This window comes from Vicugna pacos, chromosome 1, assembly GCF_048564905.1.
Source record: "Vicugna pacos chromosome 1, VicPac4, whole genome shotgun sequence".
In the NCBI taxonomy this organism is placed as follows: domain Eukaryota; kingdom Metazoa; phylum Chordata; class Mammalia; order Artiodactyla; family Camelidae; genus Vicugna; species Vicugna pacos.
The window spans coordinates 76,525,972-76,553,915 of NC_132987.1; the positions used below are offsets into that span (position 1 = coordinate 76,525,972).

General features: G+C 37.5%; 1 protein-coding gene across 1 annotated transcript in view; it reads left to right on the forward strand.

The window, feature by feature from the left end:
* The window catches only part of MORC1 (MORC family CW-type zinc finger 1), a 144,057-nt gene that overhangs the window by 80,346 nt on the left and 35,767 nt on the right, over nucleotides 1-27,944 (forward strand). Inside the window, 4 exon segments of the mRNA XM_072965611.1 lie at nucleotides 3,048-3,186; nucleotides 19,665-19,730; nucleotides 20,696-20,941; nucleotides 26,266-26,370. Of these exon segments, the coding sequence (XP_072821712.1) occupies nucleotides 3,048-3,186; nucleotides 19,665-19,730; nucleotides 20,696-20,941; nucleotides 26,266-26,370 (556 nt within the window).

A 27,944-nucleotide genomic window follows, 5' to 3' on the forward strand; every position in this document is an offset into this window, starting at 1 on the left:
AACCATGTATCTGTGACTTAGACCAGTGTTAGGTACTGTCAAACCCACAGAACTGGGATTCTGTCCTGTATCGTCTCCCTTGTCTTCAGCTCACCAATGTCCTTGAATAGGCAGACTTTCGCCCTGTTTTCCTTGAAAAATGATGTCATCACAGAACAGTGTAAAATTAGTTTCAAAGCTGTATTAATTCTGTCTCTTACACATCAAAATTCTGCCACTTGTGACGACAGGCAAGATAAATTTGCCATGTTGACAGAAAACTGATGGACCTTAAAAGCCTGAAATGCAAAAAATCTTCTTACATTTATAATTTCTTAAGTCCTTGATTCTTTAAATATACTGACATAATTTTGACCATCTGTATTTCATTTCCACTGAAAAGATTATGACAAAAAATATGCTTAAAGTGATAGCAAGAGATTTAGAAATGGGAGATGTAGAGAAAAACTTCTGATTACAAGGGCAGTTACTTGTGAGTTGACACTTCCTTTACGGGAGATCATTAAACAGCTCTGCAGATGAAGATTCCCAGGGGAAGAGGAGTTGATCTGAGAGCCTCGCTCAGTCCTCTGATTCAGCATGGTTGGATGGACTGTGCATCCTTTGAGAATATGCCCCCAAATAGCAAAACCCTGATATAAATGTGCAATGGGATTTGGACAGGATCACATAAAATAGCTGTATTAAAGTCATGAGAAGTGAAGTATACTTATTTATTACGCAGATGGTGGAAGGACAGAGTAATGGGGTGAAAGGTGGCATTGTCTGTGTTTACAGAAAATGTAGTTTATGGTCAGCAGTTAATTGCCAATTGTCAGCTAGGTTAATACCAATGAACAGTATTTGAATGAACAACGTCTGCCCAGAACTTAGGCAAGAAACATAATAATAGCTCTCTCTTACATAGCAATTATGTCATCTCATCTTTCCAATAACAGTATGAACGTCTTTCATTTCTCCGAGGAGAAAACAGTGAGGCTAAGGGAAGTCCAGTGACTTGTCCAGGATTCCTCGTTAGACCTGAAATGTGAAGCCAAGCACTCTGATGCAAACCCTGCACTTTTTCTATCTTACCACACCACCCACCCTCTGAAGGGATCCTTATTTCAGGAAGCCTGATTCTAGACACTTTATGGTGACAAAACACACCATTTTACAAATGGTATTATTCAGAGTTGGTGACCCAGGCGGGGTAAGATGGGGCCGTTGTTTTTCAGACCACTGAAGCCTCTTTCTGTTTTCCACTTTAGACACGGAGGGAGGCTAGGCATTTCTGTCACAGTACCCAGGAAATAGACATCAATCAATACACTTCCATTACATTCATTCTGTGCATTTATCTGTATTGAAAATAGGGATCACCATCAGGGTAAAAATGATGCCTATCTTTTGACTAAACCAAAAAGTCTGAATTTTGAAAAGGATGTTGAAAAATATCTATGGTCTGTATTGCATATTAAAATCTAATTGTTTCCAAAAATCTTTGAAGACAATTGAATGGATTGCATTTTAATAAAATACCTGAAGTTTCTCTTTCCTAAGTAAAAAACTTAATGCTGCCAAAAGGTTCTTTTCACAAATGAAATAGAAACCTGTATAGGTACCACCCCACAGGTGTCTTTAAATGAACACTGCAGGTGGTTATATATATATAGGTAGGTGTTCCCTGTTTTGTTTACCTACCACCTTTTTTTGAAAATAACAATAAAAACAAATACCATATGTAGGTGGAATTAAGTGTTTCTTCACAGTAGTACCTGAATTTGATTGTAGTCCTTACACTTCTCTGTTGGTAGGGGCAAGAAAAATATATGCTGCAGCCTTGAAAAATAGAGAAATACAGTGGGCGTGTGAGGCTTCATTTTCCCTGCACTGTTTCCGGTGGGAGACATCCCTCTCTCTGTTGTCAACCTCCTCCTCCCTTTCCTGGCTTAGCGCTCATTTATTTTATAACACACACTTTCCCTGCTTTGTGGCACCTATCAATCAGGGAAAGCCCTTGTGTCAGGCAGGCTCTAGGAACTGACCTCCCTCTGCGTTCTGCCCCACCACCGCACATCCTCAGACACACCCTGAGTCGAGGTCCTGTCCGTGAGAGTGGAACTTCTGATCCCTGCCAAGCCTTCATACCAAAGTGAATAATACATCTCAGTTTTTCAACAGTTTGGCTAACTCAGCTCCCCAGCACATAGCCATGAAACCAGGAATAGAAAAGAAAAAAAAAGAGGGCTCAAACCTTCCCAACCATATGTCTCAAAAATCTTTAGTACTTTTTGTAACCATAAGGGAAGCCCCCATCCACAGCTTGTTTATTGCAATTTACTCACAGTTCTACTTGATTGTGTTATACGTGTATTAACCTGCTCATGATTAGAGACATCACAGCAGTGAGAGTGGGAAGAAGGGTGTCGACCAGCAGCAGCCACCCTGACAGCAGCAGGGAGACGAGGTTGTTAGGACGCTGCAGGCAGGCTCATCCAGGCAGCTGGATGAAGGGTTCCCCCACGTGGCTCAGTAACCCCACCGCCCCTGCCCAGGGCATCGCTGAGTGCTGCATCCCACCACGTAGTCGCTGGTCTTCACAGTCATCCTGAGTCATCAAACAAAGGATCCGAGGGTTTCAGAAGCAGAATTATTTGGTATATTTTAGATATATAGATTCCTATCCCAAATTTTTCTGTGAAAAAAATGTTTGCCAGTAATGAGGTAAGCTTTGGTTATCTAAAAAACATTTTTGCAGAAGGCCTCATTTCATGATAATGAAGGATAAATGAAGCATTAGTAAATAATGAATATTCTCCCATTCTTGTAAATATATCCTACCCACCACATTTTCCATTAAGTTCTTTTCCACGCAGCCTGGAGATTTAAAGTCATGTATTACCTAAACACTCAGTACCATGCTCTATGTGAGAAATGCGGCATTTGAGATTTGGATATAAGCCAGAGAGTTACTCTTTGTAGAAGTACATAATTTTTTACAGGCAGTAAAAATAATTGTATATTTCCTCCTGACGCTGTCTCTTGTCCTTGCTGACTGTGAAAAGTTGTTGTCAGATGGAGCGTCTGCCTTCCATCCCTCTGGGCACTATGAACACAGTACCACCATCAAAAACTGAGAAAGAGAAGCAACTTCGAGAGTCAGTCCAAAGGTATCAGAATCGACTGGCAGAACAGCCTCGACAGGTGAGCGGTTAGTAATTCTTTCCCAAATCTACCTGACTCTGGAGCTGTTGGTTTCATGGGTGCAAACTGACTAAATGTGGTTTACCTAAGTAAAATGTGCAGCCTCTTTTTTCTTTTTTGTCACCTTCTTTAAATTTTGGATCCAAGGACTGTTCTAGAGGTGATACAAGTGCCTCAGGGCTCCAGGAGGGGAGAAATCTTCAAATAATAATGTATTTTATACATGATACCTAAGTCTATCTACATAACAGTGTGTATGAGGGACAGGGGAATATATTTCCACTCTAGGATGTGCATACAGCCTCGTGGAGGTCAGCCAGAGTGTCGAAGGTCACATGGTCAAGATTGGGATACAGGTCTGTATGACGCCAAAGACTAGACTCTTTTTATTTCATTAGGCTTCTTCCCTGAGGGTAGATTTTCGAGGTAAAGAGTTGTTCTTTTAAAAAATGTTAGCCCATTAATACAGGAACTCAAAGTCATATTTAATTGTTAAGAAAATGCAATAAATAAAACATTACTATCAGTAAATGTAGGTAACCATGACAATTGCAAGTGAAAGAAAAAGTGGCATGCAGAATTACTGTTTTAATCTCCTAACTAATAAAGTAATTACATCTCTTTTCATAGATTTAGCACCCCAATTCAGCATTTTTAAATTGTGTAGCCTGTCAGGTTCCTCAAATAGAAGCTGAGGAGGTCAGCACCATATGCCCAAATGTCTTGACTCCTGTGAAGCTGTCAGGAAAGAAAATGCTCATCTGAATAGAAAATTCCCTCTCTGAGTGGGAGTTAAGACACCCAAGCTTAACAGCTGATTATGAACTGTATTCTTGAGTTCTTAGAAGATAAACTTTCTTTTCTACCTCAGCTTCGTCTTCGTCCCCCTCCCACTTCACGAGGGATCTGCTGTGTGAGTCCAGCCACCACCTGGGATCACAACCAGAAAAGCCTGACCTCCCCTTTTAGCCTGGAGTCTCAGGGTCTTTTGGGAAAGATTCTGAAAGTCATTTGAAACATACTCTCCTAAGCATTCTTCAACCCCTAAAAGTGGCTCAACTTTTCACAATTCTTAGAGCTTCTAGTTGCAGGTTTAATAACACTCGGAAGTAGAGATATCAGCACCTGTGGTTATTTTAATAAACAATTAGGTGCAGTCAGATCTTTTCAGTGTGCAATATCTTAATTTGTTTTGTCTCATACTTTGTTTACCACTCCTTGTAGCTTTGTGAAGGCATTCAGCACATCCTGAATTGATTTTACCTTTATTGCAGTCTCTGGATATTTTTTTTTTACTATCGAGGTCAGAGCTGACCCTTGGATAGTGATGGTGCCAGTCATGATATCTTAATTACCTTGTTGTTTGTTTAGTATCAGATGTTTTATTCATCTTAGAGGTAGACATTTTGATGGAGGCTGATAGAGTAACAGATTTGGGCCATCTTATTCTTTCTTTCTTGGTAGTTGATTTTTTTGTAAAAATTTGCTCCAGGTTTTTAGATTCAGTCTATTTCAGATATAAACGACAAAGTTTAGCAGTGCTTAAATAGAAACCTACTCCCATCAGTTCAAAGGGCATAAGATTCCTCACCATCCTCCCCTCCTCCTTTTTGTGAAAATAATTCTCACATCTTTAACACATTGCAGGTACGCAGTACCCTTAACTGGCCCTGGCAGTCAAGGAGAAGTTTGGTTAGGGTTCACCCAGCCATGGGCAACCAGTTAACTTTGAAGTGGTCTTTGAGCAGATACTTGCCTTTGGGTCTGTCCAGTGTTAGATATGGTGGGGAATACAGAGTAATTCTGATACCAGAATGTAGGCCCCCTGAATGCAAGGATAGTCTTGGTTTTATTCCTCATGAGTCTCTATTACCTAATACACTGCCTGGCATATAGTAAGTACTCAGTAGATAGTTGTTGAACCAGTAAATAAAACATGCCCTCCTTTGTGGACTGAATCTAATAGCATTTAAAATTAGCAACCACTGTAAGATAATACTAGTTCAATACTTGTCTGATCTATAGCTGAAACTAGAAGTTTATTACAAGGAGATAGTGAGGGAAGCTTCATTCAAACAAAGTTTTGTAGAGGAAGCGGCGCTCAGCTTGTATCTTGAAGTCTGTTTAAGATAAAGAGAGGGAAGGACAGGGTGTTCCGGGTGAGAAGAACATTATAAGTGAAGACTTGGAGATAAGCCTGAGTTTGCTTCTTCATGGGAACATTTTTTTAAGGCACATGCTAAACTTATGTATTTTTAAAAACAAACTCAGCATTTGTGTGACAGGTCTGTCTTTTAAACACTGTGTAACTCATTATGAAATATGGTAATTACTGAATAGAAGACCTCTGAAAGGTGACTGCAATCCCTTTTTCACAGAAATAATTCATAAAATATTAAAAAGAACTATGTTGGTGACAGCTACCTGCTGTGAGAAAAAAAATACTCAAAACCATCCAGTGCTCAGTGAGAATTTACTTTCTTCCTGGCTGCCTTTTAGAAGAAGTGCTGTTAGGCTGTGACACAGGCAAGGGTGGGAAAATCAGAAAAACATGGCATTGGTGCCACTGAGGTTTGGTGCAGACATGATCAGGTGTAGGGTAGACACCACTGGAAAATCAAATAATGGCTAGAATATGACCATGGTTCCACTGTGTCATCGGTGGTGCCCATTCTCTCATTATCAGGAAATAAGAAGATGTATGCCATGTAATTATGGTTTGCTCACCTCCTGTTCTCTCTTCCTGCCTCCCACTACAACCAGTGCTCACTTACCCACTGATTAAGCCTGGGGAACAAATGTAAAAATGACCTGAGTCTGCACATCCCATTTCTTACTCTCTTGCATTTTACCTTTAATGGCAGAAGTTATCCTGATCTGGAAAATGAAGAATTGGCTTGATAAATCAGAGATCTTTCTGGATCTTAGATTCTTTGGTTCTGTGTCACCGACAACCAGGAGGGATAGAATCATGGTAGGAAAGGTAATATTATTGTAGTAGTACCAGAAATCAGTAGCTACAGACTCTTCTCCACCCCTCATACACCCTACTGGTATGGAGAGTGACAAAGTCTAAATTCTAGGGGCACCATCTGCAGGATGCCCTAGAAATCTTCAAATAGAGAAAACTAACAGTGAGTCTGAAAACTGTTCTGGTAAACGAAGTGTCCCAATGATTAGATCTTATTCTCTGGGAGAGAATGAAATAACTAGGTCCAAAGCTATCACTTCCACAGATAGTATTGTATTTAAGCCCCATAACATTATAGTAGTTCCGTCAGTTATAGCAACAGAGGGAAGTGAATTTCAGAGAATTAAAATAACTTGAATCAATCCACACATCTTTAAATGGTGAAGTTGGACTTTGTGTCTTTTTTTTGCCTAATCCAGCGCTGTTCTGCTCACAGTCTCATACAATAAATACAAAAAGGATATAAGAACATTTACAAAGGCAAGAATCTGATATAATGCAAATCCTATTTGTTAAGGGAAATGTGTAAGTTCAGTAAACCTAATAGAAGGGCTCAAGTCCAAGATGCAATTGATAAACTGTATCAACAAGCCAAGAGCCTCTTTACAAATTGTGCTTCTGACCGGCGTTCTGCTGTCTCCTTTCCGAGTAGATGAATGAGTATTCCCAGCTCCATGTTTTCCCTCCTTCCTCATTACCTGCTGTTTTCTATACCAAGTGGCAAGTGCCACCTGCTGGCGAAGCGATGAAGCATCTTCATTTTCATTGTCACCCTTGATTGTTTAGCTACTAATGGCATATCATCTGGATTATTGTTACTCTGTTTTTCAGTAAACCTAGACAAGAATTTTAAAACCGTAGAGTTACAAAATCAATTCCTCTGCATTTGAGGACTCTCTCCAGTCCTGTCTCACCCAGTTCTCAGTTTTAACTCACAACTTAGTCTCATCTGTCTTCTATTGTCATTCACATGGAATATATTACAGTTTTAGGTGCATTTCATTCAGGATTTTTTGGTGCCACTTTAAATCCACTTAATGCCTTCAAATCATTATAAGGCAGATGATGAACGTGTGTGTGTGTATGGCTTGATTCCCTGAATGAAGTCTACTCTACATTTACCCATTTGTACATAAATTAATGGGTAGTGTATTTATATAATCAGTATGTTTGTGCATATGTGCTGTATTGCTTATGTATCTTTAGGTCTTTCTGGGTTAATCTTCCCTGATTAATGTTAATTTCTCATCCCACTGTCCAGGCTCTCTCTAATCTGACACTAGTCCTTCTTTGGTATCAATGTCTTCCCTTCTGTGGGATTCTCCCACTGAGCTGCCCTGTCTTCCTTCTAGGCTGCTCTGGGTGCCCTTATTCCTGCCATTTTGTCTGAAACAACATCTGCCCCTTTCCTAGCCCTTCAAGATCCAAAAATAATGTCATTGCTGTATGAAGTCTTCTCTCATTTCCCTTCCCGTGAAAATATCTCCTTCCTTCTAGTTCCCTTTGCCCTTGATGTGTGTCTGTCTTAAGAGCATGTTTCACTTTCTATCTGGCATTATAGTTAGTTGTGTACCTAATCTGTCCCTATATTCAACTGTAAGATTTTTGAAAGGGATCATTTTTATTCATCTGTGCATTCCCAACAACACCTAGGCCTGGACCTTTTATGTAATAGGTTTTTAGTGAGCAAGAAGTGAAAGATTGAAGGAACACATTGATTTATGCAAAATTCTTCACAAATAGGTCCAAAAATAATAAATATTTTGCATTGGAATGGTTGACACTATGTAGGTTAGACTCAAAACCTTCTTCAGATATTATTGGAGACCAAAACGTTCTTACGCTTGGTCAGGATGAAGTGTTGTGTTTGAATGGGAATACAGGGACTGTATTTGGATTTTATTTGTCATGTTCGTAGTCTTTGCATCAAACGAATAGCCTTTATAAATGCCATGCCTGTTGAAAAGAAACTCCAGCAGTAGCATTCTGTTCTTTTGTGGTGCTCATGTGGACACAAAAAAATGAAGCAGTGTCGTCTGACAATTCCCACCTTGGTTGTTTTAGCAGTAAATGTAGAGCAAAAGGGACTCGTCGAACTTTTAGCTGTGTTTTTCAAATTGAAATGGCATATCTGAGTACAGCTTTGTAATGAAGAATGTGAACACATTTTCCCATTTAGAATTTAATCTTTTTAATGTGTCATTATTGTGTAGGATGCTGAGATTTCAGATTTATATAACTACGGAGACAGTTTCCTTAGAAAATATATTTATTCATCAAGAGTACTTTTCAGCCTCCTTATGTAAACTGCCATAATCTGAAATTTATGACACCTAAAGACCCTTTCTAACAAGGGGCTGTTGTACTCAGTGTAACTGAAATGTTTTGCTTTATTACTCTTGCTACAAAAATCTCATTTCTCTATGGTGATGCGTTGCTGTTCCAAAAGGAATAATGCATAATATACTCACACCTGTGGGCCCCGTGTTCACAGCATAGCAAATGAGTTGTTACTGCTCATGAAAACTCGTTGAGGGCAGGTATCATGTTCATTTTCTCATTTATCTCCCACCACCACATCTGGCTCCATGTTGGGCACAGTACCTGTTGAACAGTAGCTGTTCAACTTCTTAGCTTGGTTTACTTGTCCAAATTCTTTTTTTCTTATTGAATTATAATTGATACAGTATTATATTAGTTTCAGGTGTACAACATAGTGATTCAATATTTTTATATTTACAAAATGATCACCATGGTAAGTCTAGCTACCATCTGCCACCGTACAGAGTTATTACAATATTATTGACTGTGTATTACATCCTCTAATGCTGTACATTAACATCCTCCGGACTTAACTTATTTTATAACTAGAGGTTTGTACCTCTTAATCCCTTCCACCTATTTGGCCCACGTCCTTGCCCCCTTCCCCTCTGGCAGCCACCAGTTTGTTCTCTTTGTCTATGAATCTCTGTTTTGCTTTGTTTGTTTGTTTTGTTTTTTAGATTCCACATATAAGTGAGATCATATGTTATTTGTCTTTGTCTTTGACTTATTTTACTTAGCTTAATACCCTCTAGGTCCATCCGCGTTGTCACAAATGGTAAGACTTCCTTCTCTTTTATGGCTAAGTAATATTCCATTTTGTGTGTGTGTGTGTGTGTGTGTGTGTGTGTGCCACATTTTCTTTATTTGTTCATCTATTCACGGACATTTAGGTTGTTTCCATATATTTGATTTTGTAAATAGTACTGCAGTGAACATAGGGGTAATATACTTTTTTAAATTAGTATGTTTGTTTTCTTCATATAAATATCCCAAAGTAGAATTGCTGGATCATGTAATAGTTCTGTTTTTAGTTTTTTGAAGAATGTCCATAGTGTTTTCCATAGTGGCTGCACCAGTTTACATTTTTACCAACAGTGTGCCAGGTTTCCATTTACTCCACATCCTCACAAATACTTGTTTTTTTTGTTGCTGTTTGTTTGTTTGTTTATCTTTTTGAGAATAGCCATTCTAACAGGTGTGAGGTGGTATCTCTTTCTAGTTTTGATTGTCATTTCCCTAATGATTAGTCATATCAAGAATCTTTTCGTGTGTCAGTTGGCCATCTGTGTGTCTTTGGGAAAATGTCTATTCAGGTCCCTTGCCCATTTTTTAATCAGGTTGTTTGTTTTTTGATATAGAGTTGTATGAGTCCTTTATATATTTTGAATATTAACCCCTTATCAGATAATATCATTTACAAATACCTTCTTCCATTCAGTAAATTGCCTTTTCCTTTTGTTGATGGTTTCCTTAGCTGTACAAAACTTTTCATTTGATGTAGTCCCATTTGTTTATTTTTGCTTTTGTTGCCCTTGTCTGAGGAGAAATGTCCAGAAAAAAATTTGCTAGGATTGATGTCAAAGAACATATTGCATGTTTTCTTCTTGCAGTTTTATGGTTACATTTAAGTCTTTAATCTATTTTGAGTTTATTTTTGCATATGGTGTGAAAAAGTGGTCCTCCAGGTTATCTTCTTCATCATTTCTTGAGGAGCTGATGCCACACTGCCTGACAGAATGCCGCTGTAGTTTACTAAACAAACCAGGATAGTACCAGCAGTTACGAGGCATCAGAACAGCGTGGCTTCAGGGCACAGTGTGGTGTGGGGAGACTAGGATAGTTCCTGCTCCTGGCTTTGTAAGTCACCCTCTTTTGCCCTGGAGGTTGAGACCAGGAAATATCATCCATTGTTGTCTGTTCCTGGTTTTACAGAAGTGACCAAATATTAGGAAGGCCAATAGGAATTCAAATCCAGAGGGAACTCATCCTTCCTCCAAGAAGGACAGAAGTAGCTTTGACGGTGGCAAGTGGTCTTGCCACATTACATCCCTCTCTGCATGTCAGTCAGTCCTTCCTGTTCACATCTGCAGAGATGGAGAGAGAAGTGGAGGTTCAGGTGTGTTATCTGAAATGGCTTTCACTGGAGAGAAGACTAATTTGGGTTTTGCTGCAAATGTACCTATTTGATCTCTGCCCTGCAATCATTCCTTAAGCACCTGAACTGTACATACAGCCAGTTTTCGACCAGCGTGCATGCTACTCAGGAACAATCAGAGGTCGCCTCGCACCCTGGATGCACCTCAGGGTCTATTTCCTGACTCTGCTCGGAGTCAGGGACAGGTGTTTGGCCTCCTTCCAGGGCAGGCTCCTCCTGGGTTCCCTCTAAAGGGGAACTCTGTGCCTCTGAGCGTGTACCCCAGAGCGCCAGCACTGCTACGTCCTCCCCCGAGCCTGATTCCTGTTCCTCATCCTGTTAGATCTAATCTCACTTCTTACTCAGGACCCACCTTTACATTTTGAATTCAGTTTAAAGAATTGTACTTCATGATTTTTCTAATTTTTAACTCAAACCCCATAGCTCATGCCCCTCGAGTTAACCTGTCTCCTGATCATATTCTTGGTTTGAATCTGGTGCCTTCTCCTGTCCTAACTCCTGTAGGCTTGAGCAGAATTTAAACTTAATCTCATTTAAGTTACATTGTCCACCTTGTCCTTTACCGATATGTGGTTTAACCCTCCCACTCCTTCCATCAGTCTTGCCTGGCCAGGCTCAGCCTCTAACAAAGGGTGTGGGGTCTAATCCAGTCCTAGAGAAATAACCAGTGTTTGTCCTTGTCTTTTGCTTTGCAAAAGAGTCATCCTTCCTCTCTTCCGAGAATCCTCAAGGAAGGTCTTCTAGCCAAGACCACTAGGAATAGCACCTAGCATTTGAAAATAGCTAAGTATTACTTATAATACTTCTGAACAATGGCAGATCTAGTGCTTTAAAGTCTGAGGTTTATACATTTTGGGGGATCTCCTTCAAAAAAGAAAATGCAAAATTATAACTATGAAGTCAGGGACAGGACCATGAAGGGGGCCTGTGTAAGGGTGGAGCCTGAAGCTCATACTTCATTTGCTTCAGGATTTGCTGCTTAGTTCTGAATACACCATTTGATCACCAGAGACTTTTTCATAGTAAGTGACAGTTGCATATTTTTCATATGTCCAATTGCTTTTTCCTCTCCAATTTCTTCCCCAAGATTTCCATAGTTATATATATTTTGGTGAATTCTAGAACTACCCTGAATGATTACTGTAACTGTACATATTACATACATGGGGGAACTTAAATGAGAAGGATGAATGGAAGGATTAAATGATAATAGCAGTTAGAATGCGCCATCCTTAGAGATGCCTTGAACGTACTGACTTGTTTAATCCTCATGACCTTCCCGTGATTGCTATGAGTCCTGTTTTAGAGATGAGGAAGCTGAGCACAGAGAAGTAAATTGCCAAGGAAGGAGTTAGGAATCTGCAGAACTGTGATTCCAGCCAACACAGGCTCCAGACCCCTCACTCTGTCACCAAACTATATTGCCTGTCTGACTGAGGCCGCAGAAACACGGTAGGAATAAAGCTAGATCCAGAATATGAGACTGATTCTTAGTTCAAAGGTATTTGAACTACTTTGATCTCCTGCTTGCATTTTGGATTGATAGCCCTTCAATGTGGGAGAAACTGAGAAATTAACAGCTAATGGTAGTCAGATTTTTTGCTTTTGAAAGAGCTCTGTTTAGATGTGGAGGGCAGTGATTGTTTTAGACAGCACAACAGAGGTAAGGATGCTTACGGGCTCCTTACAGAAGGTGGGGTGTGGTGGACAGTGCACCGGCCTGGTATCAGGATGCCTAACTTCAGGTCTTGGCTCTGTTTATGAGCCGAGTAACCTCAGGCCTGTCAGGTGTCGCTAGTTCTTGATCCTAGCACTCCTCTAGTACAGTAAAAAGAGGATTAAACTGGGTATTTGCAAAGACCCATCCAGTTTTAGAGCCTGTGAGTATTAGTTGCCCATTTTCATTTACAGACTGTTAAGTTTTAAGTATCCATATATATTAATTTTATTCTGAACGCAAACATGAGGTTTCTGGAGCAGAGCAGATCATTATTTAATTATAGAAAATAATTGTGCTGATTCCCTTTTGCCCTCATTTGTACCCCTGGGGCAACAGATGAGGCAGAGCTTATGCTACCCTTCATATACTGGAGTTTGTACTATGGCAAGGAACTCTGAAAAAAATGAATCTGGAAGTTTAAATAGGAGAGAGACAGCCATCTCCCTAATCCCACCCCACCACCCAACAGATACACATACTTGTTTGCTATTTGAGAAGTATCCTGGGTTCTTACTCCTGCTCTTTGGAATAGAAATAAATCTCTTGGGAGTAAGATAAGATTAGCTTCTCCAGCTTTACAACCCAGGCAATATCCCCATGGTCCTAGATCTCCTTCCTTAAAATGTAAACACATACCTCCAGGGAAGTAAATCTCTTCAGAAGCTCTCTAATAATTAGTCATAAATTCAAGATTTGTTCTTCTAGGCTAAGTCTCAAGTTTTGGCAAAATTTGATCAGAAAGCCTTAATGGTGCAGAAACATGAAAATATTTTCTCTACCGTGCCACAAAGCATGGATGCAAAATTAGAAAGGAGACTCCCCTGTCTTTTTGTACTGTATGTCTATGGTGATAGGACTGTCTGTGTAAGAACATCTCATGTTTGTAAAAATGCAGATTTCTGAGATCTACAGCAGACTGAACAAGAATCTCTGGGATGGAAGCCTTGGAATCTGCATTTGTGCCTAGCTCCCCAGTGATTCTTATGCACCTCTGACATTCTCTTCTTTATTCCTGGGATAAGGATCCTTCAGTTTTCCTGCTGCCAGAGATACTTCATCTTATACAGCTTTGCTGATTGAGTCTGATTTTCAGGACTATCCAAACATGTGAAGAAATGTAACAGTCTTGCTGGGAGAGTTTGTGAGTGTCATATAAATATAAATACTGATATTAGCAAGCTTTCTAGGGTGATGACAATTCTTTGAAATCTGAAAAGGTGATGGTGGTGATAAAAAGAATTCTCTCTCTAGTAAACAACTACCCATTAAGTAACTGAGACAGAATTTGAAATGGATTAGCTTTGTTACATGAATTTCTGTTTTACAAAAAATGCAATCAAAGATGTACCATCATTATTGATGTTTTTCTATTGAAAATGTAGCTGAAACACTTTTGCCATGTTTTTCTATGATGTCTGAAGTTCTTTTGTAGAAACAAAACTCTGAAATGAATATAAGAAGAGGAAAATTTATGGAATTAAAAGATATGTTTATTTACTCACAACTCTAGTGACATGATTAATAGTTCAGGTCAAAACTCATTACAATAAAACTTTACAGCAAAAAGTAATTACCATTAAGCTAGCACCAAAAATGATGCAAACCCAGTTGATTTAAGTGGATCATACATTGTCACTAGATTCATTCTATTTTGCTGCACAGAAACAGGACACTTGTGTTTAATATAAAGCATCTCAAAGATGTGATGACATCTGACAGGTTTTAGAGAAGTAGTCACATTATTAGTACAGAGTAGACTTGGGATAGTTTTTAACAGTGGAAGAAATGAGCAGTAGGCTCTGAGAGAATCTGTTTATCCTGTCAATCATCAACATTTAATTGAGTACCTATAAAATGCTAAACTTTGGGATAGTTACTGCAGATAAAAAATGATTTGAGATTTCACAGTCTATTGAGAGAAACTCATCTTAACTATAAGACAGTGAGGTACATACCATGATAAATGTAGGTAAAAACGACGTAGGAGACTTCTGCTATAAATATGGCTATGTAGATGTAGCATCTTCCTGTTCTTTTTCAGGGGGTCTTTTAAGAATAACAAGGAAAACAGGAAACAAAAATGGAAACTCCAGTTTCAGTCAAGCTAAGAAACATATACCAAAATACTGCAGGGCTGTCCAAAGTAGTCAAGATAATGCAGGAACCCCACAGGTGGAAAGGAAGAGAAATGAAAGAAAGAGCCCAGCAATAGCACCTGTGAAGAATCAACACAAATACGTTTACTGAAGAAGGGTTCATCTGGAGGTGGAAAAGCTATAGCCTTTATGTACAGAAGCTGGACAGCAACAGAAACCTTATTGGACCTGCTTTGCTTCACAGAAGTAGAAGGTGTGGAATGCACATGAAAGTATTGAAAAGAGCCATATTTGCAGAAGCAGTGGGGTTTTTTTTGGGTAAAGATGAGAAGGAAAGAGGTTTTGCTTGTGGATTAAAAAAAAAAACTTGCCTAGACTCTTATCCTCCACCTATCCTTCCTATAGAAAATTCTGGCAAAGAGCTATTTCTGGAAAACCTAACTTTTATAGTGATGTGTTTAAGGAACAAGCTAGTATAGCAGCTAAATAAGGTATCATTTCAAAAAAAAAAGGGAAAAATTCCAGTAAAATATGGGTAAGACATCATGTAAATGTGTAACACATAAATATCATAAGCAAAAAGGAAAAAAATTCATTAAGATATGAATGACAAAAAAGAAGCAACAGCATCCATTTCTGATAAAAACTCTAAGCAAATTAGGAACAGAGAAAAACTCCCTCCAGTGATAAAGGGCATCTAGAAAAACCTTACAGCAAAAATCGTACTTACTAGTGAAAGACTGAAATCTCTCCCCCTAAGATGAGGAATTAGACAAGAAGGTTTGCTCTCACCGTTCCAATTCAGCATTGCTCAGGAGGTTCTAGAAGTACAAGAAAGACATAAAAAGAAATAAAAGCATTCTGATTGCAAAGGAAGAGGTAAAACAGTTTTTCTTTTTAGATGTGGTAGTCTATGTAGAAAATAGGGTGGAATCTATTAAAAAGTTACTGGAATTAGTGAAACGAGCTTAGCAAGGTTACAGGGTACAAAAATCAGTATATAAAAAATAAATATTTTAATTTAGCATACTAGCAGCAAACAATTGCAATTGAAATAAAAAAATAATACCACTTTCAATAGCATTAGAATATGTGAAATACTTCGGGATAAATTTGACAAAAGATGGGCAAGACCTATACTGAAAAGCAAAATATTGCTAAAAAATAAAGCAAATAAACAGAGAGATAATCTATGTTCATGAGTTTGAAGACTCAGTATTGGTAATATGTCACTATGTCAGTTCTCTCTGATAGGTCTATACCTTGATCAGAATTCAAGTCAGCTTTATTTTAGGTAGAAATTGCAAAACTTACTACAAAATTCATATAGAATGCAAAGGATTTATAATAGTCAAAATCATTTTGGAAAAAAACAAAGTTGATGGACTGACTTCACCTTATTTCAATACTTATTATAAATCTGTAGAAATAAATACAATCTGGTATTGGTTTAAAAAGGGATAAATAGAGCCATGGAATAGAATGAGTCCAGAAATAGACTCATATGTATGTAGTCAATTGTTTTTCAACAAAAGGACCAATACATTTCAATGGAAGAAAGAATCTTTTCAACAAATGATACCAAAACATTTGGATAGACATGTGTCCTCAAAATAATGAACCTTGACTCTTACCTCAAACCATATAAAAATTATCTTGAAATGGATCATAGGTCTAAATGTAAAAACTAAAACTACAAACCTTCTAGAAGAAAATATAGGAAGAAATTTTCATGGCCTAGGGTTGGCAAAGATTTCTTCAATATGGTTCAAAATGCATGAGTTATAAAAGAAAATTTACAAATTGAACCTCATCAAAATGATAAAGCTTTTGCTCTTGAGAGGACTCATTTAAGAAATTGAAAAATCAAGCCACAGACTGGAAGAAAACATCTGTAAAACCATGTCTGATACTGGACCGTTATTTAGAACATATAAAGAACTTTAAAAACTCAATAATAAGATAAACAACACAATTTAAAAAAATAGGCAATTGTAAGACTCTAAATGGAGTCATACTGTACTTGAACTTCTGACCTATAGAACTATGGCCCCTGGGTTCTGATAATATCAGTTCTTCCTATTGTCCCTCCAACCTGAGGCTTCTAACAGCTTCCTGCTTTTGATAACATTACTTATAGTCTTCTCAGCCTCTTCAGTCTCCTCTGTTACCAGTCACTATAGTAAATTCCCTCTGCTTAAAAAAAAAAAAAATGGGCAAAACATTTGAATAGACGTTTCTCCAAGGGAGATATATAGTCAGAAAAATAAACACATGAAGGTAAGCATATGTCTACACAGCAACTTGTATACTCATAGTAGTTTTGTAGCCAAACACTGGAAACCACCCAACTGACCATCAATAGGTGAAAAGACAAATTGTGGTATGTCCATTCAGTGCAATACTACTCAGCAATAAAAAGGAATGAACTATTGATCCACAAAGCGATATAGATTGATTTCAAAATAATTCTTCCTAGTGAAAGAAACCAGACCAAAAAAGATTTATAATTCCACTTAAGATAAAATTTAGAACATGCAGATTATACTGAGAGAAAGCAGAACAGTGGTTGCCCGTGGTTGGGGTGAAATTGGAAGAGTTATAGGGAAGGGTTGGAGGGAGGGATCTCAGGGAAACTTTGAGGCGTGTAACTATCACTAACACTGTATGATAATGTGTAAAAGTAAGTGAATAGATCCTAAGAGTTCTCATTACAAGGAAAAACATTTTTTCTTTCTTTCCTTCACTTGAATCTATATGAGATGAGGGATGATAACTAAACTTATTATGGTAATATAATATGGTAATATCACAATATGTGTAAGCCAAGCCATTATATTGTGTATCTTAAACTTAGTGATGTATGCCAGTTATATCTCAATAAAACTGGAGAGGGGAAGAATACAATGCAGCTGTAAAAGGGACTAAAGAAGCATTTTAAGTACTAATGGAGAAGGATCTCTAGGGTATATACTTAAATGAAGAAGAAAGTAATAGACTGTGTGTATAATATACTACCATTTTTCCCTTCCTCAAGAAAGTTGGAAAAACTTACTTATATATGCTTGTATATGATATATAAACAAATTGCTGGAAAGTTAAACAAGAAAGTAGCAGTGGTTACTTATTAGTGGAAGGTGAACTGAATGAATAGAGAATGGAGTAGTAAAGAGACTTAAAAATATACTTTAAAACATGTATATTGTTCATGTGAATCTACATATATAGATATATCTAAACATCTAAAAAGACATAATGCCAGGAGGAACATAGAAGATAAAGCAATTAATTTTCCCTTGGGGAATTGGAAAAGGCATTCACAGTGGATAATATTTGAACTGAGACTGGAAGGATAAGGGAAATTTGACAACTGGAGAAGATGAGAAATGTCACTCCAGGTACAGGAAATGGGTGATACAAAAGACACGGGAACATGAACCTGAACCTGAGGAAGAGTCAGTGTGATTGGGCATCTAGTGTATGGGGGCAACAAGGGATGTCAGACAGATGGAAAGATGGTTCAGAAGAATGTTCAGAAGAAGGTTTAGAGAGTTTAGGTGCAGCCATTTGAGAGCTGCTTGTATGTCATGCTAGGTACTGTTTGGCTACGTTTAATAAACTTGAATTGAATGTTGGTTGTGTGCTGCATCATGTGGTAGGTGCTACACACAGAAAACTATCTTCTAAGCTAGTCCTTCTCAATCCTGACTGCATATTAAAATCACCTGGAGAGCTTTAGAAACTGCTGATGCCAGGCCCACATCCCCACATAATTAAATTAGAATTTCAGGGTGTAGACTTGGCATCAAGAGTTTTTCTTAAAGGCTTACTAGGTGATTCTAATCACATGCGTCCAATTTTGAGAATGCCCCCTCCCCTCTTCTCTTTTCCCCCACTTCTTCTCTCTTGTCTTCCTTATTTTAATGCAGGGAGTAACATTATGTAGAAAGTGATCATGACACAGATATATAGAGAAGTCTCTGAACTAGAAGCAAGAAAATGAGGTTATAGAAAATAGTTTAAGCAAAAGATGATAAAGTCATTGAAACAGGATGGTGACTTGAGGCTAGTGCAGACCTGTGGAAAAATCCACAAGATTTGGTCACTGATAGGGTGAGGGGACTGAGAGTGATTGTTGGCCAAGGACAGCCTATCTTGGATGTCCGGGTGTTTGGTGGTGTTACTCGTCAAAAGAGGGACTGCAAGAGGAAGTACAGGTTGGGGATGGGTACAGGTACAGAGGTGAAATAATTCAGTTTCGGAAGGGTTGCCTTAAGGGTACCTACAGTTTATAAGATGCCACCAATGGGTATTTATTTGGATCTCAGGACGGAGGAAAAGGCACCATTTCAACATCTCTGGAGTCCATCCACACTGGAAAATTTTTCAGCAGATCCAGCCCTGAATCAGAGTCAGGACTCCAATTTGGGGATTAGGGTACTTACAAGAGTGAGGTAAATTTTCTGTCCTAAAGAATCTGGACACTGAGCTGGATACCATGATGGTGTCTGTGTCACAGTAAAAGAAAGTGGGTGCACCAAAAAGGAGGTGCAAGTGGACCCCTAAGTGGGGTCTCATTCCAAGGGGAGTGATCCTGGATCTGGGGTGCAGGGCCCACATTACTCTTTATTTTCTCTTTGAATATTTCGTTAACATCTCATCATTTAGTGTAACAATTATCTCATCAAAATATTATCTTAAAGGCACTTCTGTTTTGGGGAAAAGCAAATACTTTCTCTCTCTAGCTATGCCTTTGAGTACAGGGCAGGAGCTGGATGTTTAGGGTAAGACAGCATCACAGTTGTTAGGGACACAGATGAGGCCAGTCTACCCTCAAAAGCCTCCTGAAGCTCAGACCCAGAGCTCTGAACTATACAGAGCTGTTGCTAAAGGTCAAGATTTATTCCAGATACTGGGACCTGCAAATAAAGAAAAAGATTCTCCAGAGAGGGGAAACAAGGGCTGTGGAGACAGTGTTTGGTACAATGACACCTTTATATTGCTCGTAGGGCATTTGATCTGTAATGCTTCATTGGATTCTCTTGTACTGCCACTACTAATTATACATCAGTGCTGTGTATCTAAACTCAGAGACCCCTTAATAATGAATGCGATCTTGGCACTTTAAGAAATGAAGAATATCGAATTATTATACTATGCCAGTCAAAAGTTTTTTTACTTACATTTGTCTAATGATTTTTTCCACGATAGCCTCAGTTTATACCAACAAGTAGGATCACTGAGTTCACTACCACCTGCCAAACTTCAGCACCTAAGGTGAGTAATTCAAGTGGGATTGAACCATTTGTGACATTTCCCATGTGAAGGAGACTTATCGAGGGCCGAATGTTATCATGGTTTAAAGTGAAGCACTGATAGGTATTTTTTCACTGTCATTATTTCTTTTCTTGCTAGAGTAATACATGTTTATTAGGGGAAACTTAGAAAATAAAAATATAAATAAGAAAATTTAAATCACCTATTGTCTTACTGACTGGAGATGACCATTTAAAATATAATTATTTTAATGTATTTTTCCAATATATTCTTTTCAATATAGTTCAAGATATACAAAAAATGTATATTTATGTATTACATAAAATTATATATATAAAATCAGAAAGAGGAAGGATGTGCATCTGTGTGAGTCTGTGGGTATATATTTGCCTAGAAATATGTTGTATATGTAATTCCTACATTGTTTTTGTGCTTGCCAAATGTCATATTACAGTATATTCCTCAAATGTCTGTTACTATCTAAAATTTAATTTTTTTGAAACTTTAGAGTTAGACTAATCACACACCAGAAAAATTATGGAAAACTCTTTACAGTTTTAGTTACTCACATTTCTTAAGAGGCAAATGATGGCATTGATAAATCCAGCCAAACTTTAGATGAATAGATTATTGATATATATGCACCAAGGCTCCAAAAGCAAGAAAATCTCTGTTGGAGCAGGGGAGTCAGGAAGCACAGTGTATTTTACTCAGTTTGGGGTCTTTTGCATCCATCCTCAAAATCAGAAGGTTTCTTGACTCTCAGCCTAGCTTTGCTAAATCAAATTCTAAACAAGCCATTATAGCAGTATACATTTGCCAAAGTCTATTTTCTAAGCTTCTGATTTTTAAAAATTTTATTAGTAATAAATATCACCTAATGTCATAAGATTATAAAGGAAATGGTAATTAATTATAAATAAGCCAGCTACCCAAAATATAAGACCTGTTCTTTGTTATTTAAGGGAAATAAGAAAATTCAGAGAATCAGGCCTTCTGGTGAGGACTTGAAGCATGAGTCTCTTTCATCCTTTGAGCTTTCAGTCAGCAGTGGAGGCTGGAAAAATAACACAGAGGAGTCGGACTCCAACGTAGAATGTATTTCAGAGACTAAAATCACGATGAAGTCTATGCAGAAGAGAGTGAAGCCTCAACAGCAGAGACATGCAGCAACCCTGCTAGAAAATGTCAGCCTAGCTGAGAGATCCCAGGTGGTGGTTTTTTTTTTCCTTATTCACAAAATTTGTAGTAATTCACTTTTCTGGAAGTAGCATTTAGTAAAGATTTTGCTCCATTTTCCCATTTTCAAAGCACTCTGATTATAGCGTACACATTGTAATCTTACAAGGTCCCAATTTCTGTATTTTTTTTTCTATATTCTCTCTTTTGGAGGAAAAGTCAGATTGCTAGTATCAGCATTGAAGAGCTCCTCAGAAACACCTGGATGGGAAGAGAATATTAATCTATACTTAAGAGAGAAATATTCATATAGGATAAATATGTAACCTTGAGGATTTTGCTTTGTAGCAAAAATGCTTAGTCAAATTCTACATAGGTAGTTATCCCTGTAGTCAAAGTTCTTGAAAAATGAGATGTAATGTTGATATATAACTAAGTGCCGAGCTTGATTTTAACAAATGTGCCATCCTAGGATTTCCATGTATCCAAATGAGTTTGTTTGTTTTTCTTTTTTAAGAATCACTACAGATTAATTCTTACAATGTTACCTTTATTTAATTCCTCTTTGAGAATCTGCTCTTGATTCAGTATATAACAATTACAATACCTAACTGAGTGGGCGTTTCCCCTGTGCCAGATTCAGTGTTAAATGATTACAGATATTATCTCACTGCCATTTTATATCTTTTATAAGCCAAAATTTATTGCCTAGTTTATCTGCCTTGTTCGTCAGATTTGACTTCTGATATCTTTTTACTGTTTCCAGAAGTTAAATTCACCCTTAAAGGGGGAATATGGGACACCATGGGAAATATTCAGATGAGTTGCCATAGGCTCTGAAAGCAATAAAATAAGTTTAGCAAGAATTTGCTGAACTTCTGCTCTGCATAAGACACTGTGTTAAGCGTGGTGGGAGACAAGATTTTAGACATGGTTCTTTCAGAAGGAATTATTCTGAATAATAGTTCCATTACAGAAATGTCTCACACATTCCTTTGTAATATCTTTGGAAAATAGTGCATAGATTCTTGAAAATCTTTAGTGATGGGGACTCATTACCTCCTAAGGCAGCCTTTTCTATTTCATTTTTGGGTAACTCATTTTCTTAAAATATTTGAAATCCAGTTCCCTATAATTTTGAAGTTTTGGCCCTAAGTCTTTTTTGAGACTGTAGAAGCCAAGCTGAATCTGTCTATAATCTTCAGAATTTTACTTTGAGTTGTATATCATGTTTGAATGTACAAATTCCCTGTTAGGCAGACATTTATTCAACTTTTACTGTGTCTAAAAACTGGTATGCTTATTATATAAAAAGTAGTTGTTGTAGTTTTGTAGTTATATCTCCTTTAACCTTTATTTCTATTCATTAACTATGCAATTCAAAATTTGAGATTTGTAGGCTTATTTTATAGGTAGGTTGCATGCTCCAGAAACATACAAGTGATTGAAAAGTTGAAGTGAGCCCTGGGTGTTAGAATAACATATTTTAGACTTTAAACATGGAGATGTACTTAGTGTGTGTGTGTGTGTGTGTGTGTGTGTATGTATGTGTGTATATAATGTGCCATTCAGTATGCCAGTCAGCTACAGGGGATTTAACTGTGAACAAAACCACATATGGTCCCATCCCCCATTGAACTTACAGTCTAGTGATGGAGACAGATAATCCAACGATCATACAGACAAATGTGAACTGCTACTGTGGCAGTTTTTATGACATAATAGCATGAATACTTATAATAAGGGATTTGACTCTAGGAGGATAGGTAAGTCTTCCCTGAAAAAGTGATGACAGAACTTTTAGGATTGAATTTCAACTAAATGGATAAAAGGAGGAAGAGCATTTCCAAGCAATGCAAACATCATTTGCTAACAAGGATACATGAAACACAAAGTACCTTAAGAAGACAAGTAAGCTATGATGGGGCAGAGAGCTGGAAAGGGACTGTGATGTGAGATGAGCAGGGAGTGACCAAAACCTTGCAGGCATATAGGCTTTGAGAAGGGATTTTGTATTTATCCTGAAAGCAGCAGGAAACCACTGCAGGGTTTTAAGTAGGGAAGTGACATGTCCAGATTTTCCTTTGGAAAATATTGCTTTGGTTGAGTATGGAAGATGGACTAGAGAGCAGCATGAATGTGGGCAGAGCAATTAAAAGGCTCTTGCAGCGGCCTTGTGGGGAAATAATGGTGGTGTGGGCGAGGGTGCTCATTTAGGGTGGAGAGAAGAGGATATGTTTGTTCCTTGTGTTTACCTTGAGAAGGGAACACTGGTTTGGGGATATATTGGGTGTGGAAGGTGAAGCAGAGGAAAGTGGCAAGAATGACTACAGGATTTCTGACTCTTGCTCCTAGATGGATGGTTATTCCATTCATTGAATTAGGGAATCCTAGAAGGTGACTGGGCTTGTGGGCAGGACCATGAGTTCAGCTTCCTCAGTCTGAGACTTTCAGGAGAACATGTCAACTAAGGTGAAAGGGAAAGAAGAAAAGTACTAGACAGAAACTGATGGATTTCAGCATTTATGGCTAGCTGTTGAAGGGTAGGTATGTACAAGTGATTGTGAAGGAATGACCAGAGTAGGAAGAAGAAAGGACAGGAATTTGTCTTATCACTAAAGCATGAGGGAAAGAAGGCAATTCAAAGTGAGATGGTCAGAGAGCCTGAATTCTGTTGAGGGGCTAACTCAGCAGGCTAAAGTTCTAAAAACGCTCCATTGACTTAATAACTTAGCGGCAATAGAAGATCACAGGAAGAATTTTATTATTGTTACTGGACTGGAGAGAATAGAAACCAGATTGGAAGTTGATTAGCAAGTGGAAGGTAAAGAAATGGAAAAGGTTGTACATTAGCTCTTAGAAAGATAAGTTTTACCTCAGAAGATAATCTATACTTAAAATCTAGAAGTGAGGTGGATAGATCAGAAGACTGTGAAATTCTTGATAAGCACTTGAAAATGAATTTAATCAGGTTTAAACTTCAATTCAAACAGCATTTGAGTACTTGAGGATTATTTGCCATACATTTCTAGTCTTCTATCCAATGAACGCAACACTAGGCATTCCCTGTACCAGACAGTGGAGGTGCAGGAAATGTGATTATTTTTAATATTAGCCTAAAGAAATGGAATTAGGAAGGTAGACTAAACCTTATCGTGTGCTCCAAAAGCTTGATAAAAATGGGTCTGGAATTAGCCACTGTTTTAGTTTATATGTACCACAATTCAGCTCTATTAATACAGGTAATTAATTAATTAATGATTCTTCTTAGAGAAGTGTTATTGCATCCTTGAACTTCTCAGAAAATTCTACTTTTTTGTTCTAACCACCCTCCCATTTCCTGAAGATGGGACTCCCCATAAAAATAATACATCTATTTTTCCTACATCTGCAACTTTGAATTCCTGTGAATTTTCCCTCAGTTTACTTGATTAATTCATTTTAGCAACAAATGTAAATTAAGGATTACTCTGATCCAGGTACTGTGGACTCAGAGATAAATAAGACACAGTTTTTGCCTTCAAGAATTTAAGAGTCTACCTCTAGCCATTCCAATCAAAGGAGTTCTTTCCCTGTATCACAGATTTTTCATTCCAGGGGTTTCTGACCTTTTCAACTTGAAGATATCTTTTCAATATCAAAAAATGACTGCATTTAAGTCTTTAATCCATTTGGAGTTTATTTTTGTATATGGTGTTAGAGAATGTTCTAATTTCATTCTCTTATATGTAACTGTCCAGTTTTCCCAGCACCATTCATTGAAGGGACTGTCTTTTTTCCATTGTATATTCTTGCTTCCTTTGTCATAGATTAATTAACCATAAAAGCATGGCTTTATTTCTGGGTTCTCTTTTCTGTTCCATAGATCTTTGTGTCTCTTTTTGTGCCAGTACCATTCTGCTTTGATGATTGTAGCTTTGTAGTATAGTCTGAAGTGTGGGAGTGTGATTCCTCTAGCTCTGTTCTTCTTTTTCATGGTTGTTTTGTCTACTCAGGGTCTTTTGTGTTCCCATACAGATTTTAAAATGATTTGTTCTAGGCCTATGAAAATTGCCATTGATACTTTAATAAGGATTACATTGAATCTGTAGATTGCCTTGGGTAGTATGGTCATTTTAACAATATTAATTCTTCCAACCCAAGAACACAGTGTATCTTTCCATCTGTGTTGTCTTCATTTTCTTTCATCAGTGTCTTACAGTTTTCAGAGTATAGATCTTTTGCCTCCTTAGGTAGGTTTATTCCTAGGTATTTTATTCTTTTTGATGTGATGGTAAATACGATTATTTCCTTAATGTCTCTTTCTGATAGTTCATTATTAGTGTATAGAAATGCAACATATTTCTTTATATTGATTTTGTATCCTGCAATTTTACCAAATTCATTGATGAGCTCTAGTAGTTTTCTGGTAATGTCTTTAGGATTTTCTACGTATAATATCATGTCATCTGTAAATAGTGAGAATTTAATTTCTTTTCCAATTTGGATTCTTTTTATTTATTTTTCTTCTCTGATGGCTGTGGCTAGGACTTCCAGAACTATGTTAAATAAAAGTAGCGAGAGTGGGCATCCTTGTCTTGTTCCTGATCTCAGAGGAAATACTTTCAGCTTTTCACTGTTGAATATGATATTAACTGTGGGTTTGTCATCTATGGCCTTTATTATAATGAGGTGTGTTCCCTGTATGCCCACTTTCTGGAGGGTTTTTATCATAAATGGATGTTAAATTTTATCAAAAGCTTTTTCTGCATCTATTGAGATGATCATATGGTTTTTACTCTTCAGTTTGTTAATGTGGTGTGTCACATTGATTGATTTGCAGATATCGAAAAATCCTTGCACCCCTGGGGTAAATCCCACTTGAGCATGGTATATGAGCCTTTTAATGCATTGTTGTAGTTGGTTTGCTAGTATTTTGTTGAGGATTTTTTGCATCTATCTTCATCAGTGATATTGGCCCGTAATTTTCTTTTCTTTTTCTTTTTTTTTTGTGCATTATCTTTATCTGATTTTGGTATCTGGGTGATGTTAGCCTCATAGGAGGAGTTCAGAACTGTTTCTTCCTCTGCAATTTTTGGAATATTTTCGGAAGGATAGGTGGTAACCCTCCTTGAAATGTTTGGTAAAATGTTTGATATTATTTTGTTATTGTTTTATATTGTTATTTAACCTTTACATGTGCATATCTAAGTCATATACTTCTTGAGGGGAAAGATCAGAAATTGAATTTCTTCTGAGTATCCTACAGAAGTCAGCAGTTAATAGAGGCTGAGTGAAGGGAAGAGTGAAGGTGGTTTAATGTGTACCATTGATTGCTACTAATCCTTGTACATTTTTTGTTAACACCTTGCTCCAGGCCTCTTCTTGGGAAATGAAGAGGAAACAGAGTCAAAACCCTGTGCAGAAATGTAAGGTTTTGATTGAAGTTGAAACTGGCAACAGCAATTTGGATATAATCCAGGTTAGATAAATTTTACTGACTAAATGACACATTGAAATTTATTTATATTCGTAAAGATTAAAGGAATCCAAGAGGTATTTCACATGAGTGCCTCAGAGTAACTGAAACATTTAATTGAGTAACCTAGTTTTTAGGTGAAGAAACAAGACTTAGAAAAGTTAGTTACTTGCCCAAGGTTATGCAAACTAGTAAGAATACAACTGGGACTGATGCCTCCTCACCGGGCCACAATGCTCTTCATTTGAGTTATCAGGGTGAGAAAGCTTTAATATTATGTTAACTTATATAATTTATGTATATGTAACTTGAAGGTCATCTCTAAACCTGCATACTCAAATCCAAAGCATATGGACCTTTCTATATTCATAGTATGGATTCTCACCAGAAACTGTAATTCTAAACTGACTTAAATTAGGCCACTGCCAAAAGCCCTGCTGAGAGAAGTCTTTTCAAGAAATATAGACATACTTTCCATTTAGTTCTCTGGATTCTGTATCTCTGATTCGAACTTGGTAGTCAATATCAAAAACCTGCGTATCTGGACTGGTCTACTACGGACCCCAGCAGAGCTGCTTTCCCTTACTGAGCCAAGGGTAAAAGGCTTTGGTGTACAGGAAGAATTGACTCAAGGACTATCTGTGTGACAAACACTTCATCTGTGAAGCCACATTAAAGACACTGTCCATTTTGTTACAGAGTGCCCTTTATGTTATAATGAAAAGGTTCCTTTGAACATTAGAATTTAGTGTCAGGAAAAAAGTCTATTTGATGTTTTCTTTTATCAGAATATGAATTTTATTCCTCACTGTAGTTCTCTTTGTATCTTGATTGCCAAGAAGCTTATAACTAAACTTTAAATGAGAATGCGTGTAGTTGCCTAGATGGTTGTTACTGTTTGACATGATAATATAAGTGGGAGTACTTAGAAAAAGGCCCACCTCATTGTACATATCTTTAGGTAAGTTACTTCAAAATGCATCTTAGAATTATGGATTAAGTTTCAATTACAAATAAGCCAGTAAGGAACAGAATATCTTCTGACTTTAGCCTAATTTGTGTGCCCTTTAGCAGAAAAACATTATCACAAGGTTCATGATATAACAATAATGAAAGTTTTATTTTAAAAAATTTTCATTATGGAAAATTTCAGACATAGGACAATCACCCACCCACTATGTGCCCATTTCCCAGCTCCAGCAATTATCAGCTCACGGCTGGTCTTGGTTCATCTGTATCCCTACCCCAACCCCATTACCCCCAGGCATCATGTCATTTCATCAATAATTATAATTGTTTTAAGAAGGGATGTTGAAAAGCTCTAGAAATGATTTTTGAATGGGAACAGAAGAGAAAACCCCTTCATACTGACAGTAAGGAACAGTTAAATCCAGGATGTGAAGAAAGGGAACACCTACATATTTTCAAAAGGAAAAGGCTCAAAATATAATCAGAGGCCAGAAAAGAAGACTACAACTAGTGTGTAAATAACACAACCTCTTTACCTCTTTGAAGCTAAGTGTGGTATAACTATACTTGTGAATATTACTAGTCACCACCTGCTTTGCAGAATCTGC